The 18,078-nt window shown below is 46.7% G+C and overlaps 2 protein-coding genes across 3 annotated transcripts; one reads left to right on the forward strand and one right to left on the reverse strand.

Annotated features, from left to right (window-relative positions):
- Positions 1-152: 152 nt before the first annotated feature.
- On the forward strand, positions 153-10,414 carry LOC108032475 (receptor-mediated endocytosis protein 6 homolog). Its single transcript, XM_017106301.3, has 7 exons — positions 153-305; positions 4,448-4,614; positions 4,677-4,823; positions 4,892-8,682; positions 8,743-9,591; positions 9,653-9,749; positions 9,811-10,414. Exons 2-7 carry the CDS (start codon positions 4,468-4,470, stop codon positions 9,949-9,951), a joined length of 5,172 nt encoding a protein of 1,723 aa, XP_016961790.3. The 5' UTR covers positions 153-305; positions 4,448-4,467; the 3' UTR covers positions 9,952-10,414.
- A 570-nt stretch (positions 10,415-10,984) lies between these two features.
- LOC108032557 (kinesin-associated protein 3) lies at positions 10,985-17,775 on the reverse strand. 2 transcript variants are annotated; one of them, XM_017106450.3, is made up of 8 exons: positions 17,376-17,775; positions 16,860-16,977; positions 14,428-14,593; positions 14,031-14,351; positions 13,829-13,965; positions 12,106-13,770; positions 11,790-12,046; positions 10,985-11,715 (listed from the first exon to the last, which is right to left on the reverse strand). In XM_017106450.3, the coding sequence occupies exons 1-8, from the start codon at positions 17,708-17,710 to the stop codon at positions 11,571-11,573; spliced, it is 3,144 nt and encodes a 1,047-aa protein (XP_016961939.1). In that variant the 5' UTR covers positions 17,711-17,775; the 3' UTR covers positions 10,985-11,570. The 2 variants fall into 2 exon arrangements, with proteins under 2 accessions (XP_016961939.1, XP_016961930.1); XM_017106441.3 differs by having other exon boundaries at positions 14,416-14,593.
- Between the last annotated feature and the right edge of the window lie 303 nt (positions 17,776-18,078).

Here is an 18,078-nt window from a genome sequence, read left to right on the forward strand (position 1 = left end):
AATTTATTTATTTCATTTTGTAGTGTTAATAATTTTAATTTCATATTTGTATTAACCAACTACCATTATTTTAGGTCTGCCAATTTCTAGCTTATGTTAGCTATCTTTCAGCAACACTGCCACCAGTGTTGGCCAACGTCGCAGCGCACTGCTGCTATCGAATATCGACATCGATAGCGCTTAATTGTTTTTGTTGTTTTCCTGGAGACGCGTGTGTGTGTTTTGCCCGTGATAATTTATTTATTTTCCCGTTCCGTTTGTTTATGCACTATAATTTAAGTTCAGTTCCTAGCACAGTCGCAGGAGTAAGTAATGTCAGCGGATTAAGCGATGCCCGTGAGTGGGCACCAGTGCAGTGTTGTGTGGCCCTGTGAGCGTGTGCGTGCGTGTGTAACACTTACTGATTGTTTAAAAACGCAAGACTTTCATTCATAAAAAAGCAACAACAAAAGGGGGTGGCGCAAGAGGGAGAGGCGGAGGAGACAGCAGCAGCAACAACAACAACGCAGTGGCCTTCGCCTATTGCCAGCTGCCTCTCGCTCGCACACGCACACTGGCGCACTCAGCGCCCACATAACGGAGCTACTCTTTGGCTCTACTTTTTGTGACTTGTTTTTTTTCTCTGTGTTCCCCTTTTCTTCATGTGCAATTCTCCCTTAATTCCTTGCATTACTGCGAGTGCTTGGCACAGCGAATAACCAAATAAACTAAACTATTAAGTCACCCACACAACCGCAGCTGCATATCCACCCCCCAATTCGCAGTGGGCGTCTGCGAGTGTGTGTGTGTGTGTGTGTGTGTGTAATGAGCGCAACAAATCAGTTTTGTTTTGTTTTTTCGTTTTGCACATTCCACATCGTTTTTTTTTTGTCCCCCACACACACACACACCCATACACCTATGTGCATTCACAGTCACCGTCAATAAATAATATTCGCACGTATGACCCATTGTTTATCTTAGCAGAAGCTTAAGACTTTCACACACTTATCGATAAGATAAAATTGAAAGATAGAAAGAAAATACAAGGGCTCACAGCGCTTTTCTCGGTCGCCAATATGCAACAGCTGCGTCCGAAATAATAGATCAGCTGGTTGTTTTCCCTGTTGCATTTTTAAGTTTTTAAATGTTGCACTAATTTGAAATTCCCAGTTGGCCTTAAATATCTTATTGGATAGATCTCAGCTGGCTTCCGTCACAGGCAATTTAATTATAAATAAGTATTTATAAATCTGCAATTCCACAGTAAAGAGTTACATAGTATAATATGAATCATTTAAAATATTTACATTTTATTTCGTTAGTCATTCATAAAATAGTTTTTTATGAAAGTGAGCTTATGGAAACCTTTTTCAGTTTTATTTTTGTTTAATCCTTGAGTCAATCCAAAAAAATTCTCATGCAAGTCAGTTCAAGTACCATTTTTTTGCCTAGTTTTTAAATGAAATTATTTTTTTTTTTTTTAATATTTTCCATTGACATTTGTTTGGTTTCCCTTGGCTAAACTATTATCTTAACCATCACTGTATCTGCATAACAAATAGCGGTTAATTGAGGCGCAAATATTTGCTGCTGTCTCCCCCCCGAGAGTGAGCGAGACGGAGGGCGCCGAGTGACAGGGCATTGCCTTTCGTAATGGACGTCTGTGCCCTTGACCAAGGCCTAAAAGCAAAACAAAAGCCGCGCCACTGAAATCGAAACCGTGATTACAACCAAAACCATTGTTCGTGCAGCATTTAAGCCATTTCGACAGCCAAAAGCGAATATCTAACCATTTTTTAAGGCTTTGCAGTGCGCTATCTCCCTCGCACATGTAAACAGCGGTGGTCACAGTTATAGGGCACTACAGTGAACACTCCTAACTGTATACACTTGAAGCCAAGGGATTTCTTGCACTGTATAAAACAGTTGTACTGTTGTATATTTTTTTTTTTAAATATGATAAAAAAAATTTAAAATAACTTGATAAATCAAAATTCTACTTTCCAAAAAGTATCTAAAAAATAGTAAAATTATTATTAATAACAAAAAAATATACAAAAAAAAAAATGTTCAAAAAATTATTAATACAAAAAAAAGTACAACAAATTAAAGTAAAACTATTATTAATAACAAAAAAAATATACAAAAAATTAAAGTAAAACTTATTAATACAAAAAAAAGTACAAAAAAATGAAAGTAAATTCATTATGTTGTAAATAAATATATCAAGAGAGTTTTTTATGGTATTAAATACTTATTGCTATACTTTTACCTTAAACCTGATTAAAAATAATACCCGTATGCACTGTACTTCAGAGATCCCACTTAAAGCTGGGCGCGTGATCCGCTTTCCCATGCGATCTCGGACGTCACAGGTGTAACAATGGGAAATAAGGTCAGCCATTGGCTATAGGGACTTTCCGCGAATCGAGTAGAAAGATGGGAGAGATTCGAAATGAACTGATCACGATTTTGGCGCACCCAACTCATCCACTTAGTGGTGATTATAATAGCATTACACCAAGAGCTTAATGTCATTTATCTTGGTAATCTTATTGCATTTTTTATACCTGATATAGACATAAGAAGTTGGAAAAGGAACTCTATAAAAAATCCCAGATATAGGTACCAAGTTAAATAAATAAAATAATTTTCCAAACTTAATGTTTTTGCTACATATTTCTTGACATTTGCCATGGGCCACTTAAAAATCGATTTGCCTTTAAATCCCCATTGTCATCCATTAAATATGTTAAACATTTCTGTTCATCAATTAACTGGCGCTCAGCCATTAAACTAGTTGACAGCCAGGGTCTATTCGAAACCCGAGTGGCGAACTGATATCAAATGTCACACAGTCCCATAAATAATGCAAAGCTATTTAAATAGCGTCATTGCGCAGTGCTCGAGTCAAGGGAAAATGGGAAAAGCGGATGGGAAAAACGATTGCTGTGGGGAAAGCCAGTTAGGATGGGTTCGCAGGGAGAACTGATGGATATATTGAAGACCTCAATCGATCCAAATATGGTTTTCATAAATAATATTATCATTTGCTATAGCTGATTTGGATATATATATAAATAAATTAAAAATTCACTTAAAAATAAATAGAAAATTAAATAAAAGAAGAACAAATTTAAATGGAAATAAATCCGAAACCTTGATAAATGATTATAATAATCATTCTTCCGCACGGAAATAATTCCAGGAAAATATGATAAGGGACACGATAGAAAATACTAAGCATTCATTATGATTAGACTACGACAAGGGGTAAAAATATGATATTTAAATATTAATAATAATAATAAAATAATAAATATTATATTATTAATAAATATTATAATATTTAAATATTAAAAAAATAATTAAATAATAATAAAAAAGTAAAATAATAATGATATATAGTCTACAAATATTATATTTAAATATTAATAACAAAAAAGATATATAAAAAAATATTAACAAGAAAGGAAGTTAACTTCGGCAAGCCGAAGTTTGTATACCCTTGAAGTTATAAAAAATAATCTATAATTTTATCAAATTAAATTAGAAATTCTTAAAAATATAAAAATGTATGTTCCCAATATTATAAGATAATATGTCAAAAAGCCCCAAAGCTATAATATGTTTCAAATTAGTTCTGACCAATAATCCGATCGTTCCTTTGGCAGCTATATGACATAGTCGCCCGATTTTGATAAAATGTAATTCGAAATTCAAAACCAAATAAAAAATGTTGTTTCCAAGCGTAGGAGGAAATATGTTAAAAAAAACACCGAAGGTATAATTTTTCAATATTATTGTACCTCTAATTTTCGGATTGTTACTATGGGAGCTATGTGATATAGTCGTCCGATTTTGATAAAATTTAATTCGAAATTCAGAACTAATTTAAAAATGTTATATCCAAGCTTAGTATGTGTTAAAAAACACCAAAGATATACCTTTTTTTAAATATTTTTCCCGATAGTTCCTGTGGGAGCTATAAGATATAGTTGTCCGATCCGGCTTGTTCCGACTTATATACTACCTGCAATAGAAAGAAGACTTTTGGGAAAGTTTCAGCCCGATAGCTATAAAACTGAGAGACTAGTTTGCGTAGAAACGGACGGACAGACGGACAAACGGACGTGGCTAGATCGACTCGTCTTGTAACGCTGACCAAGAATATATATACTTTATGGGGTCGGAAACGTCTTCTTCACTGCGTTGCAAACTTCTGATTGAAATTATTATACCCTCTGCAAGGGTATAAAAAAATGATATAATAATATATAGCCTAAAAATATCATATTTAAATATTAATAATAATTTTAATATTAATAATAAATAAATAAAAATCAAAAGGTATAATAATAATGATAAAATATAGGCTAAAATATTATGTTTTAATATTAATAATAATAAGTACCTGCATTTGAGAATGTGTTGCTAACCCTCCTTGTCTCCTCTTCCTTTCCAGCCAGCTGCACCGGCTGCACCATGGAGCCCCCAGCTGCTGGCAATCTGCTGGAGATCATGGACCTGGCCCGCACCCTCCGCCAGGAGCAGCTCTTCATCCAGCAGGAGCAGGCGGCCTTTGCCCAGCTCACCGGGGCCTTGGAAACGAACGCAGGGACCATAACCAAGGTGGGTGCTCTGGACGCACAGTGCCCCTCCCATAGTTACTAACTCTCCGAACCCTTCCACAGCTGGCCTTTGTGTGCGCCCAGCAGCGGCAGATTCTGAACGAGCTGCTGCTGGCGCGGACGGATCACGATCCGCTGCTCTCCTGCCGCCGGGCCAGTGCCTACGACAGTGCCCAGTTCATGGACGCCAAGCAGCTGCTGCCCTACGAGGTGAGGATCGGGCTGGAAGGGGGATATCTGCCATCCAGGGATTTACCCATCCGTTTACCTATTTCCAGCACGCCTTGGCCTACGAGGATCTGTTCAACTACCTGTACAACACACCCTACTTGCTGGCCCTCTCCCTGGCCACCGCGGACCGCCTGTCGCTGCTGTCGGCCAGCCAGCTTGGACAGATCATCAACACCATCGCCACGGGCCTCTACGGCAATGCCATCAATACCAAGGACGTTGAGCTGCTGCTGAAGTTGCTGCGCGAACTGATCGAAATCCAATTGCTGACCAGCGAACAGCCGCGCCGCCTGCTGCGGGCCAACAGCAGCTCCTTTGCGCGGCTCTATCAGCGTCTGGTGGAGAGCCTGTTCTCGGCCAGGATTTTCCTGACCGCCGCCCTGCACACGCCGCTGATGGGTGTGCTGAGCGAGCACGAGATTTGGCTGGATCTGGATCCGCACAAGCTGATGCAGAGCTTCACGGCCAAGGAGCGGGAGAAGCGCTTCGGCCGGGAGGGCGACGAGGCGTACCAGAGGAATGTGGCCCGCTTCCATGCGGAGACGCTGGGCAAACTGCACTCCCATGTCCAGGAGTTTGTGAAGAGCCTGCAACAGAGCTGGGCCCTGTTCCCCAGCTCCCTGCGCTGGCTGCTCCAGACGCTGAGCCAGCAGCTGCGCCAGACGCTGCGCCACGAGGAGCAGGAGATCCGACAGCTGCTCACCGATCTAGTATTCACGCACTTCATATCGCCGGCCATTGCCAGCGCCGATCTGCTGGGCATCATCGATGTGAATGTGAGCGAGAGGATGCGGCACAATCTCAATCAGATCGTGAGGTTGCTGCAACGGCTGGCCTTGAACGACGAGGACAGCGAACTGGTGCAGCTGATGGATCTGCTGATGCTGGGGCAGACTGGCGAGGATGTGGTGGCCATACTGCCGCAGCAGAGCGACTTCGAGCGCTCCCAATTGGCCATCAATCAGCGGGAGCTGGCGCAGCTGGTGGAGTTCTTTCGCTTGCTCACTGCGCGAGAGGAGTACGATATATCCGCCGAGGAAAGAGCGCGGCTCCAGAGGATTCTCAGCAGGATACCCAAGCAGCAGCAGCAGCCACAAATGCCGCTGGATGTGCCGGATGCGCGGGAGAGTCCGGAGAAGAGCAGCAAGAAAAGCAACAAGAGTCTGATGAGCCTGAGCAAGGCCACCAAAAAGCTGGCCAAGGGCATGAGTTTCAGCAGCGGCAGCAGCAGCAGTAACCACCATCATCCTGTCGCCTCCGTTCCAGTGCCAGAGCTCCTGACCAATGGCCAGGCCAGCACTGCGAATGGCAACGGAGGCCTGGGCGCCGATCTCGAGCAGTGCTCCTCGCACAGCGGCAGCAACACCAGCTTGAGCTCCTGCGGAGCCAACATCCCGGCAGCTAGTGATCCCCTGGACATGTCCGCCTGCTCGGATCCCGTGCTGGTATTTAGCCTTTACAATGCTGGTGCCAAGAGCAAACTGAAGCCCCTGACGGAGGAGGAGGTGCTGAAGATGAACTGCATCGGCCAGGATGGCAGTAATCTGCTGCCAGCCGTCGTGACCACAGCTCCGCTGGCGCCCTCCTCGAATAACGATGATGTGAGCAGTCTGGAGGCCATGCGCAGGCCGCAGGATGACGCTTCGATTGGCAACTCGGACAATCTGGAGGCCATCAGCGAGGCAGCCCACTCGGTGGCCAGTTCGCTGGACCTGGAGGAGCAGCAGGAGCGGGATGTCCACGAGAACGAGGACAACCTGTCCGACATGGTCTCGGCGAATGTTTCGGGCCGCGGAACGCCGAATATCAGTGGCCGCGATACACCCTCCTCGCAGGTGACCGACGGCGATGGCGCTGGCGGGGAACTGGGCCACCATCATGGCGTCCATGCCCGGGCAGCGGCCAATCCGCAAATGCAAAAGATGCTGCTATCCAAGGCCAGGTCCGACATTGAGGACAAGTTCTGTAAGTTCGAGCTGAAGAAGTTCGAGGGCGACGAGAACGTGAGCATTATTTCGGACACTTGGTCGACGGATGTGCTGGCCTCGGACTCGGAGAACACGCTGGACGCCACGGTGAGCGAGCGTGGCGACCGGGACAGGAACTTCTCCACACCGCTGATACCCTCCGCCGTCGTCCTGCCCGGCGACAATAATTTCGTGGTCGAGGCTTTGGCCCGGGCGGGCAGAGTGCCGGGCGTCCATGGTCCCCAGTTGGATGCCTCGGACCAGCGATCGGAGAGCAACTGGAGCACCGATGTTCTGGCCAGTGATTCGGAGAAGTTGGCCGAAATCGACACCGATGACAATGTGTCCATCACAGCCAAATCGGACACGGCGGCGCCGCTGGCTGCCGTGCTGGACGACGACGACGAGGACGAGCAGACACCGGGCAGCAGTGGCGATGGTGAGCCTGATCCGGATCGGGGCAATGGCAGCGAGCGCAGCCAGGAGGATTCGGCCTTCTTCGACGCGGTGAACTCCTACGAGGACGCCAATCACTATCAGGGCGCCTCCTCGCTGGCCAGGAGCTCGGTGCGGACCAGCTACCATGTGCTGGGCGGCGAGAGCAGTTTCCAGCAGCAGTACAAGTGCAGCGGAGCCGATTCCAGTGGCCGCAAGACCACCCCGCTGATGGGCACCTCCTGCATGCGCCGCCAAACCTCGGCGGAAAGTAGCATCAGCAATCAAAGCCTCAACCTGGAGGAACCGCCGCCGCCCATGGGCAAGCATCATCACCATCACAGGGAGCACCATCACCGCGACCATCATCATCACCACCGGGAGAGGGAGCGGGAGCGCGAGAGATCGGCGCTTAAGAAGAAGAAGCACCAGCAGCAGGAGAAGGAGCATCGCGATCTCATCGATTTCAGCGACTGCAGCGAGGACAAGGAGGAGCTGGCGCGGAATAGGGATGCGGAACAGCCGCCGGGCCTGGTTCAACAGCTGCTGGACATGTTCAGCCAGGACGAGCAGGCCGGCGGAGTTCCAAATTCCGCCCTCAACGTGGAGCACCGACGCATCTCCATCGAGCAACGCTCGGCCATCATAGACGGTCGGCGCAATGGCATCCTGGCGGGCAGCATGCGACGCCACCAGAGCCTGAACTACGAGAATCACGAGATCATGCTGAACTCCATGTTGCCCAAAACGGACGATGACAAGCAGGAGATGCTACTCTGTGTGCAAACCCAGCAGCTGCAGCTGGACGAGCGCCGAGGCTCTGGCGTGGAGGCGTCTGTGGGAGGAGCAGCAGCAGCAGCAGCAGCGGCGGCAGCAGCTGGAGGAGCGGGCCTGAAGCCACCCACCAAGGCCACCGGGGCCATACCAAAGAGCATCAGCTTCGATGCCAGTGCGGACAAGGAGAAGCAGCCGTATCACCGCGACAGGGAGCGGGATCGCGAACGGGACCGGGAGCGCGATCGAGAAAGAGACCGCGAACGGGATCGCGAGCGGGACCGGGACAGGGATCGGGAGCGGGATCACCACGGCGCTGGCATATTCAACAAGCTGAAGATGACCAACATCTTCAAGAATCGCCGCGGCACGAGTGCCAAGAGTGGCGGCGCCAGCAGTCAGTCCAATGCCGTGGCCAGCACGTCCGGTGGCCAGGCGGACATACGCAGCGTCAGCTTCGATCCCAGTGCCGGATGCGTTAACTTCGGCACCCACTACTGTGATACGAGCGAGGACATCCTGGCCAAGTACCGCCGCAAGGTGAGCAGCTCCAGCGAGGCCACCAACTCGGACTCCACTGGGAATGGCCATGGCGGCGGAGGCGGCGGGTCGGCGGCAGGCGGCGGAGCAGCCTCCCATCTGCACAAGCACATGAATGGAGGGTGAGTCTGGGGGTCATCCATGGTACCTTCATTTACTCTACATATCCACCTATTCGCTAGGCAAATCCCTGGCGTGGCCTTTGGCAGCGTGAAGCAGAAACTCCGCACGGTGCTCTCTCGGACGGATCTGCACAGCGGCGACTTCCGGCAGACCTCGACCACGAGCACCACGATGGCCACGCCGCTACAGATCTACCTGCAGATCCAGCTGGCGCAGTGCATCAGCCTGCAGCGACTACCTCAAATCTCGCACGTGGCCGAGGCGCTGCGTTGCCTCGCCCAGCTGGAGCGACCCCAGCACAGCCAGCTGCTGGCCGAGCTGCAGCGGGATCTGGAACGGCGGCAGAGCTACCTGCAGTACCTGATGCGCCACCGGCAGCAGCTGCTGCTCCGCACCGAGCAACTGGAGCAGCTGGAGGCGCGGCTGCGTGGCGAGGCGCGCAGCAGCCAGCGATGCTTGCTGCAGGCTCTGGTCCGCATGTATCTGGCCTGGGCGCGGCAGCAGGAGAAGCTGGAGCAGTTCCAGGCCGAGTTTGGCCAGCTGCGGGCCAGCGATGAGCGCGTCGAGCTGACCGAGGAGTTTGTCGAGTCGCTGCTGCAGGAGCTGCGCTCCAGCGCCGACCTGCAGGACGAGTGGCAGGTGGACGCGGCCCGGGTGGCCATCGAGCGCATGCTGCTCGAGCAGATGTACGAGCAGGTGATGTTCCCCAACGAGGATGCCGACGTGGCGCGCGACGAGGTGCTCTCCGCCCACATTGGCAAGCTGCAGGGCTTCGTGCATCCCGCCCATCCGGCACTGTGCATTGCCCAGGAGTACCTGGGCGAGGCGCCCTGGACGTTCGCCCAGCAGCAGCTGTGCCACATGGCCGCCTACAAGACGCCGCGCGAGAAGCTGCAGTGCATCATCAAGTGAGTTGCCCATGCCATGTAGTTGCATATGTGATATATCATTTTTTATGGCCTGTTCCAGCTGCATCTCCAGCATCATGAGCCTGCTGCGCATGTCCAGCGGCCGCGTGCCCGCTGCCGATGACCTGCTGCCCGTGCTCATATATGTGGTGATCATGGTGAGTGTCTCCCCCTGGGAAGCCAAGCCAAGTCGATTAACCAAGTAATCCCTTTGCGCAGGCCAATCCGCCGTATCTGCTGTCCACCGTGGAGTACATCAGCTGCTTCCTGGGCAGGAAGCTGGAGGGCGAGGACGAGTTCTACTGGACGCTCTTCGGCTCGGTGGTGAAGTTCATCAAGACCATGGACTACCTGGACTAGGGCTCCGTCGGCAGCCTCTGTTGATTTGTTTGGCATCGCACCCGTTTCCTCCCGCAACCAGCCACTTCTCCACTCGATATTTTCTATATTTATATGTATATCTGTGTCTGATACTTGTGTAAAGAACGAAACTTGTTAAACCCTAGGCTAAGTCCACCACCGCGGCAGATGGGACGCAATCCACGTCAAGCGTGTCCGCGCGAGATGCCAATGCTGAAAAAGATGTCTAGGTTTAGGTAAGCATTGAACGCTAGAAGGCCTCGCCTTGTGGGTATCCATGATATGTGTACACTTACAGTGCAGTAGAGAACATATTCTTCTATTTATATATACACGATAGATATAGGTTTATGCATGTTTATCGGATCGGTCTAGCCACTGTCATAAGTATGTTTCGGAAACGAACCGCAACTTAATATTCCTTATTGTGTAACACAAAATAAAAAATCAATATAATTTCAAATCGGTATTGCGAAGTGTTTGTTGGGGGCTTAAGATCTTAACTTCTTTAGTTTTGAGCTTCCTTGCGAGTCCTTTCAAAGGGAGAAAGGAAAGTGTGGTTAATTTTGCAAAGTGAAATAAGACCGCGACTCTAAAAAATAGTAAAATATGACAACATAAATATTACAATTTACTTTAAACATAAATATACCCCTACTTTGGAGAACAATATAACTATTTTTGGTGATGCATATAAGCATTTTCCTATTAGGCCAGAAATATATATAGTAATTCTCGCAGATCATTTAAGAATATAAAATATTTAAAAATTTAAATAGCAAATCGCTTTCCTTCTTTTTTATTTTTAAGATGGGCCATTGATTAACTTTTCAAAGTGAATTAAGACCGCTTCTTTGCTTTACGGAACCAAAAAATAATATAAAATATTTAGAGAATGAAATAGGGAAGAACTTTCTTATTTTATTTTTAAGACGCGGCTTTCTTTCTTTATCTTTTCATATTACCATATAATATTATTTAATACTCACCTCTTGAAGTACAACCCAGAGAACAAAACGAACCTTCAAACATGTACATTAGCTTTGAATATATTCCTCGGGGCTTCGTTCCGTCCACTCCTCGCCCCTCGTTTAATATTACAATTCGACTTTCGTTCGTAAGGTATTCGATAGAACCAACAAAAAACTGAGGATCGATCAACTAAGGCGAGTACAACTAAAAACGTTCGACGTAATACTTTGAGTGAGAGATTATTGCACGGTAGTTGCACTGCGAGCAACCGCGGGGAGGCCTAGCCTAAGATCGTACTAGTACAAGGCCTCAATAAATAAGCGATTAATAAATAACGAAAAATAGTTAAATAGTTAATGAGTAATTAAGGTCACCGGACTAAAAGTAAACGTGTGCTGTGTGCGCCGTTTCGCTCGCTCTGAATGTCTTGAGTACAAAGTGGCCGCGTCGCCAAAATCATTTAACGTCTTTGACTAACAAGCGTGAAAGTATCTCGTATATATATATATATAAATACGTGTAGCCTATAGATCGTAGCAGAAGGTCGTTAATAGGTAGTGACTAAACATGTACACAGGGGGGGCGATCGGCAGAAGCGTCTTAGGTTAAAAAATTTGATCGGTTTTCGGGGGTGTTGCGTGTGCGCTCTAGGCCATCAGCAGCTCCTCGTGCAGGCCGTCGGCGTCCAGGGACTTGTTCGACTTGAACATGAAGTTGTTGTCGCTGGAGCCCTGCGACTTCGAACTGGAGGTCATGTTGTACAGGTCATCGAGGTCCTGGCTGCGGCGATAGCTGTGGGTATGAGGGGAGAACCGCATTAGAAGGGCTTGGCATAGGCTAGAAACTGGTTTCGGAACGCCACGCACGTGCTGAGGGGCCTGCTGTAGGTGGACATGGCCGGGCTGGCTGGATTGTTGTTGCTGTGATTGCTGTTGCTGTTGCTCTCGTTGTCGGCATTGTCATTGTAGAGATCGCAGTTGTCCAAGTACTCGGAGCGCAGGTACGTGTCCAGGTCGTTGTCGCACTCGTCCTCCTGGTCGGCGTAGTCCTGCTCGTTGTCCTGGTCCTGCTGCGACTCCACCATGCACAGCCACTGCGAGTTGTGGTTGCGGAACTTCTCCAGCTGCAAGCGGGAAAGATTTGCTCAGTAACATCAACTTTTCAACCCGGTAAGCCACCCACCTTGATGCGCTTGGCCCACTCGCCGTCGCTTATGGCTATGATGTCCAGGCAATAGTCGCACACCTTGCGTATCTCCTCGTTCTTGTCGTGCATCAGATCGATCAGATAGGCCGGCGACTCGGTCTCCTTGATCATGTACTCCCTGGTGCTCTCGTGCCGCAGTATCTGCTGGAACACAAAGATGATCTGCAGCACGATCTCGTCGTCCTCCTGCTTGGCCTTCAGCAGTTCGATCAGCGATATGACCACTTTGGCGCGACAGAAGAGCAGGGCGCACAGCTCGTCGCAGGCACAGGTGCCCAGGTAGACGATGGTGTCCAGCACAAGGTCGTCCATGCGTGCGCACGGCACCAGCAGCTGGCGGATCCAGGGTATCAGCTGGAAGTTCTGCAGGATCTGCGAGTAATCCAAATCGGTCAGCGCCAGGTTGCCCAAAATGCCCAGGCACTCCACGATAAAGGCCTCGTCATCGCAGATGGTCAGAATGCGAGCCAGATCGCCCACGTAGTCGATGAACTGCTGCTGCAGCGATTCGTGCTGCGAGAGATTCCGTAGCAGCTTCATCAGCAAGGCATCCTGGTACTTGAAGGCGCGATCCATGAGGCTGTGCAACCGCTGTCCCTCCACCATAATCTGGGCATTGCGCCGGTTCAGCGAGAGATTAATGCACAAGGCAATGAGATCCAGATCGACTTTGACATTAAGGTTCAGTATGATGGCATCCGTGGCCATTTGCACGCACTCCGTTTGCGTGAACATGCCCTTGACCTTGTCGTCCAGGCTCATGTGATACAGTATCTTGACGGCGATGCCGTGATGCTTCTCATCGTTGATGAACATCACCAGCATGGGCAGAAAGCCGGCGGCGATCATCTTGCGACGCAGGCCGCCGTCGAAGGAGAGATTGAAGACCAGCTTCAAGGTGACCTGCACCAGGTCGGTGTGCGTGCTCTGGAACAATCGTGGCAGCTTGGCCACAATGTTGAGCGCGCCCATCTCGTCCTTGTTGTCGCCCACAATCGATAGCTTCTTGAGGAACGTGCTGACCAGCATCAGCAGATCGATATTCTGGCGGTCCAGCGCCTTCACCAGCATCTTGACAATGTGCTTGCGTCGCATCTTCTCCTCCAGCTTCACGTTCTCGGCCATGTTCAGCAGCAGATAGAAGGCCACGCGCAGCAGCTGCTCCTGCTTCTTGGCAAAGATCTTCAGCTGCTTGTTCAGCCGATCGATCTCCTCCTTCTTCACCTTCGGATCGTTCCGGTCCAGCGACTCGTTGCTCTGGGCCTTCAGTTCGGCGGGCACAGCGGGAGGATCGCCGGCCGGTGAGCCGCCGGCGCAGAGAGCCTCGTGGTAGCTGCTGTTCAGGATCTGGCTCTTGATCAGCGACGACGACATGGAGCCGTGAAAGCTGCTCCAGTTGCCCGACTTGGGCCGCTGCTTGAGCTCCGGTATGCGACGACGCGGCGGCTCCATCTCCTTGGGCTTCTCCTCGTTCATGATGTCCAGGAAGTCGTCGGTGCTGCGGTTCAGCTTCTCCTTGCTGGCCTTGGCCGAGTGCGGAGTGGAGGAGCCGTTGGGCTGCTTGCGCACGTCCAGCTCGTTCCGCATCGTCTCGTAGCGCCGCAGCTCGTAGTCAATCACATCCATGCAAAGCGAACCAATCTGCGATAAATAAATACTTAATATTTCCAAAATAGAGTGTTTCTAAATCAAGATTCACCTTGTATTGCACAATGAGGGGATGGAACTTGGTGTAGGTGGAGAAGCAGAAGAAGATGTAGATGATGTTGGTGGAGAGATCCAGGGATTTGCGCCAGTCCTCGCGCAAGACCCGCGACAAGGCGCTGAGGCAGGCTTCTAAAATGGTCGAAAAATAAAACCATTAGCTTGATTCTGGGCCAACTGCCCCCATCTCATCCCACCATTCTTTTCCAGCTCCTCGAGATTATCGGGATTCCGCGCCATCTGCAGGATCATGGCCGAGCCGCGGATGCGTTCGCCCAGCTCCTCGTACAGCAGCTCCACATACTCGTCGATGTTGTTGATGGACACATCCGCCGTGGGCGTGGCCGCACTCAGGGCATTGGACACACCACCATTGCTGGCTCCCGTGGATCCGGCGCCTCCGCTCCCGGTGCTGCTGGTCATGGCCGCCACGCTGCTGTGAGATCGCGCCGAGGAGCGTGTGTGCGCGGTGTGCAGCGCCGCCGATCGCCGGCTGTGAGTGTTGTTGTCAGGAATATCTGCAGGATGGGTGATAGTTACTTCATTAATCTGGTTTCTTATGGGCAGAGAACTGATTATTACCCGACTTCTTACCATTGCTGGCATTGTCCTTGCGATTCTTCAGGTAGAAGATGATCTGCTCGACGTCGTTCAGCTGCGACTTGTGGATGAGGTCGCACTTCTCCACCACCTCGCGGGCCAGGGCCGCCGGATCCGTCTTGGCGTTCAGTGAGCGCAGTCGAATGATTTTCTGACAGTGCTGCGGGGGATATTTTATTATGTTATTTAATATTTTATAAATATTTATCTAAGTCAATAATAAAGAGGTTTCTATTAAATAATGTTGGTCATATTTTTTAGTTCTTCTTTTCCTTATAAAAACCAACTTTAAAGTTTTAATAAAATATTTTGGTTGCTTCTATAATTAATTTTCAATATATTTGTATGTCTACTGTGTTAATATATTATTATTTATTTAAATCAATCAATTTAAGGGCTTATTAAAAGATAAAACCCACAACCCGAACCTTAGGTAACCAAATTTTTCTTAACATTCAGAAATAAATAAATCAAAAATAAGAAAAAAAAAATATAAAAAATACACTTAAAAATAAAAAAAAGATGCGATACAATGAGTTTTATGAGAACTAAGCCACTTATTCACTTTAAAGCTGGTAATAATATGTCGTTTTGATGACTTTAGCTCTATTGACCTAACAAGATTGTTTTGAAATTGAGGAAATAGTTTGGGAACTTTTCAGCTCTTTCGAGACTGATCTGGGGTAAAGCCTTTCGCGGTCGCCAAGACTTCTGGCCAGAAACGACCATAAGAGACTCACTATTTATTTATGGTCGTGAACAATCGACGAAACGAGCGACAAAAGGCCAGAAACGTGAATTGAGGTTAAAGACCCGCCAGCCGCTTTTGGCATCGCAGCCCCAACTCACGACTCAAAACTCACTGCTCAAAACCAGATACTAGATACTAGATACTCGAGCGCGACCCCTCGTCGACCCCGTTGTTACGTTATCGATTGGCCTGGTCAATGTCAGCCCCTGCCCCCGCCCCTCAACCCTTTGGCGGTACACTGCGAGAAATGATGGCAACATTGCATTATAATTTCGGATATTTTTCATAAACAATAATGGTGCACCACGCGAATCAAAGATTTGTAGTTTACATTCAATAATATGTATGATCAATATTATTTTTTTAATATATAAATTAATATTACTTAGGGATTATGCCAACAATTTATATTTTTTTTCTATTTTTGTCAAGAAAATAAAGAAAAATGTTGAAAATGTTGAATGTTGTATATACTTATAATGCTTATTTCCTGCTCATTTAAATATAGTGTGAATATAAAATCAAGGAAAAAAAATTCCCTTAGTTAGCATATTTATAAATGCACATGTATACATATATAAAAAGTATTGTAATAACACCGATCCTTATCTTAATTTTGTAAAATATGTTTGCCTAGTCTTCCAAATTTAAATACATATTTAATTTTTTACTATTGAAGATACTTTTTCAAATATTAAATTTTCTTGTTATTGGTTATTTCTAAATTTGTTATTTTCTAAAATGCGAATATATTGGTTGTTCAAGAAATGAGGTAATTCGCAAAACTACTCATATTACAATAATACATTATTATTTTAATAAAACTATCGAAATTACTGAGGTTTTGTCGCAGTGCAAGGTAGATGTCAAGAACTCCCTCTCCTTGAAAATCAATAATATATGTATAATTAATATAATAAAAAATAGGATACTTTCTCACATATGTATTAGTGCTCCATTAATATTTCAATTTATATTTTTTCATTTTCATTTTAATAACTCTAGCGATATTACTGGGATTTCTCAGAAGTTCTAGAAGTTCTCAACTTCCTCTCCAAGAAGATCGATCGATGATGTATGGTTAATAAAAATAAAATACTTTCTCAAATACCAGTTTTCAATTAATATTTTTTAACAAGACTTGTAGAACCCCCGGTTTTGCTGAGATTTTCTGCCAGTGCACAGTACATGTTCTCACCTTCTTCTCCTCGATCTTTGATAATTATAATTTATTTTTAAATGAAATGATATACTTTCTCAAATACTAGTGTTCGATTTACAAAACTAATATTTTTTTATATAAAAAACAAAACTACTGATATATTATCCCAGTGCACAGTACATGTTTTTACCTTCTTCTCATCCACCATCGAAGATTTAATTTTAATTTAAATAAGATACTATATCAAACACTAGTTTTCAGTCATACTTCAGTTATTTTTTAACAAGACCATTATTATTATTTCAATAGAACTCCCGATATTGCTGAGATTTTCTCGCAGTGCATCGTAGATGTTCCGACCTTCTTCTCTTCGAACTTTGATATTTATATTTTATTTTTAATTGATATAAGATACTTTCTCAAATTCTAGTGTTGCATTCATACATAGAGTAATATTTATATAAAAAACAAAACTACTAATATTTTTTCCCAGTGATCAGAACATGTTCTCACCTTCTTCTCCTCGATCATCGGGTTGTTGGGCTCCCCGAAGACGGTGGCCTCCAGCTGGTAGTTGACAATCAGCGCCTTATCCGTGGGATGCGGTTCGATGGAGCCGCCTTTCCACCTCCTGTTTGTTTGTTGTTTTTTTTCGTTTGTGTGTGGATTAAGAGCGGACAATTTGTTGGATCAATCATAAATTATGCGGGTCAATGCGTAATGGGGCAAAGCGGTTCTCCGGAAGGGGAAATAACACATTTCATTCATGCATTTGTGAATAGATTATGCTAACACCGAAAAACCATAGTGGAATCGATGGGAAGTGGCTGGAAGCGGGGGGAGAGCGTGGAAGGGCAGAATGGAAAATCAATAAGAGCGCAAGGTGAATTTCGGCTCTCTCTCTCTCTCCCTGTCTGACGTATTGCCGTTTCTTTTGTTCTTCCTCTGCCACTTGTACACCCACACAGGAAAACAAACAAATACGCACACACACTCGCACACACTCGCTCCCACCGTATACATACGCACTTTTTAATAAACTTGGCGTCATCGTTTGTTTGCATGGCTGTTGTTGTTGTTGCTGTTGTTGTTGCAGTTGGCGGAAGAGGAAGAGGCGCAGAACGACGGGAATTAGTTGCAAATTTGTTTATGACGACTGGCGGCGGCGGGGGCGGCGGGGCGCGGGCGCTGCGCTCGGCGACTGGACGGGGGCTCTCTTGCAGCTGCTGCTCTCTGGGCGCTCTCTTCTGCTCGCACAGGTCGCCGGCAAGCGCATTTATTATGTAATAGACGTAGTGGATCACAATTGGCAGCAGCACCAGGCCCGAGATAATTTGGAAAATTAATAACAAAACAAATTGCATGCGATGGCAATGCGACTGCCGTTTCTTTTCTTTTTTGACGTCGTTCAGTGTGACCGTGGCGCCAGCGGTGGGAAGACATCGATGGCGGGGTCTTGCCTGCAAAGCTTCCGGAAATATCGATAGCCAAGGCAGACTATCGATTCTTGCACATCACTAGGAGTTTTTAAAATGTAACTTTAAATTAAAATTAAAGGGGAATTTTAAGATAAATTATGTGCTTTGTCATAATATTAGTTTTTTGTTGGTGGTCATACTTACATATTTATTTTTGATGGCAAGCTTTTTCTTTTGAGGCGGAACAAATTCAAGAAATAGAACCTACAAATTTTTTAAAATTTATGTTTTGTTTTATATTTATTCTTGCTGTC

The sequence above is a fragment of the Drosophila biarmipes genome, chromosome X (genome assembly GCF_025231255.1).
Source record: "Drosophila biarmipes strain raj3 chromosome X, RU_DBia_V1.1, whole genome shotgun sequence".
Classification (NCBI taxonomy): Eukaryota; Metazoa; Arthropoda; class Insecta; order Diptera; family Drosophilidae; genus Drosophila; species Drosophila biarmipes.

Excerpts from the sequence above, each read along its gene's own strand:
- LOC108032475 (XM_017106301.3), top strand. The coding sequence starts at position 4,468 with ATGGAGCCCCCAGCTGCTGGCAATCTGCTGGAGATCATGGACCTGGCC. Across the intron at positions 4,824-4,891 it reads AGCAGCTGCTGCCCTACGAG|CACGCCTTGGCCTACGAGGA; the intron begins GTGAGGATCGGG and ends ACCTATTTCCAG. Across the intron at positions 9,750-9,810 it reads TCATATATGTGGTGATCATG|GCCAATCCGCCGTATCTGCT; the intron begins GTGAGTGTCTCC and ends CCCTTTGCGCAG.
- LOC108032557 (XM_017106441.3), bottom strand. The coding sequence starts at position 17,710 with ATGCAATTTGTTTTGTTATTAATTTTCCAAATTATCTCGGGCCTGGTG. Across the intron at positions 16,978-17,375 it reads GACGCCAAGTTTATTAAAAA|GAGGTGGAAAGGCGGCTCCA; the intron begins GTGCGTATGTAT and ends ACAAACAAACAG. Across the intron at positions 13,771-13,828 it reads CCCTCATTGTGCAATACAAG|ATTGGTTCGCTTTGCATGGA; the intron begins GTGAATCTTGAT and ends TATTTATCGCAG.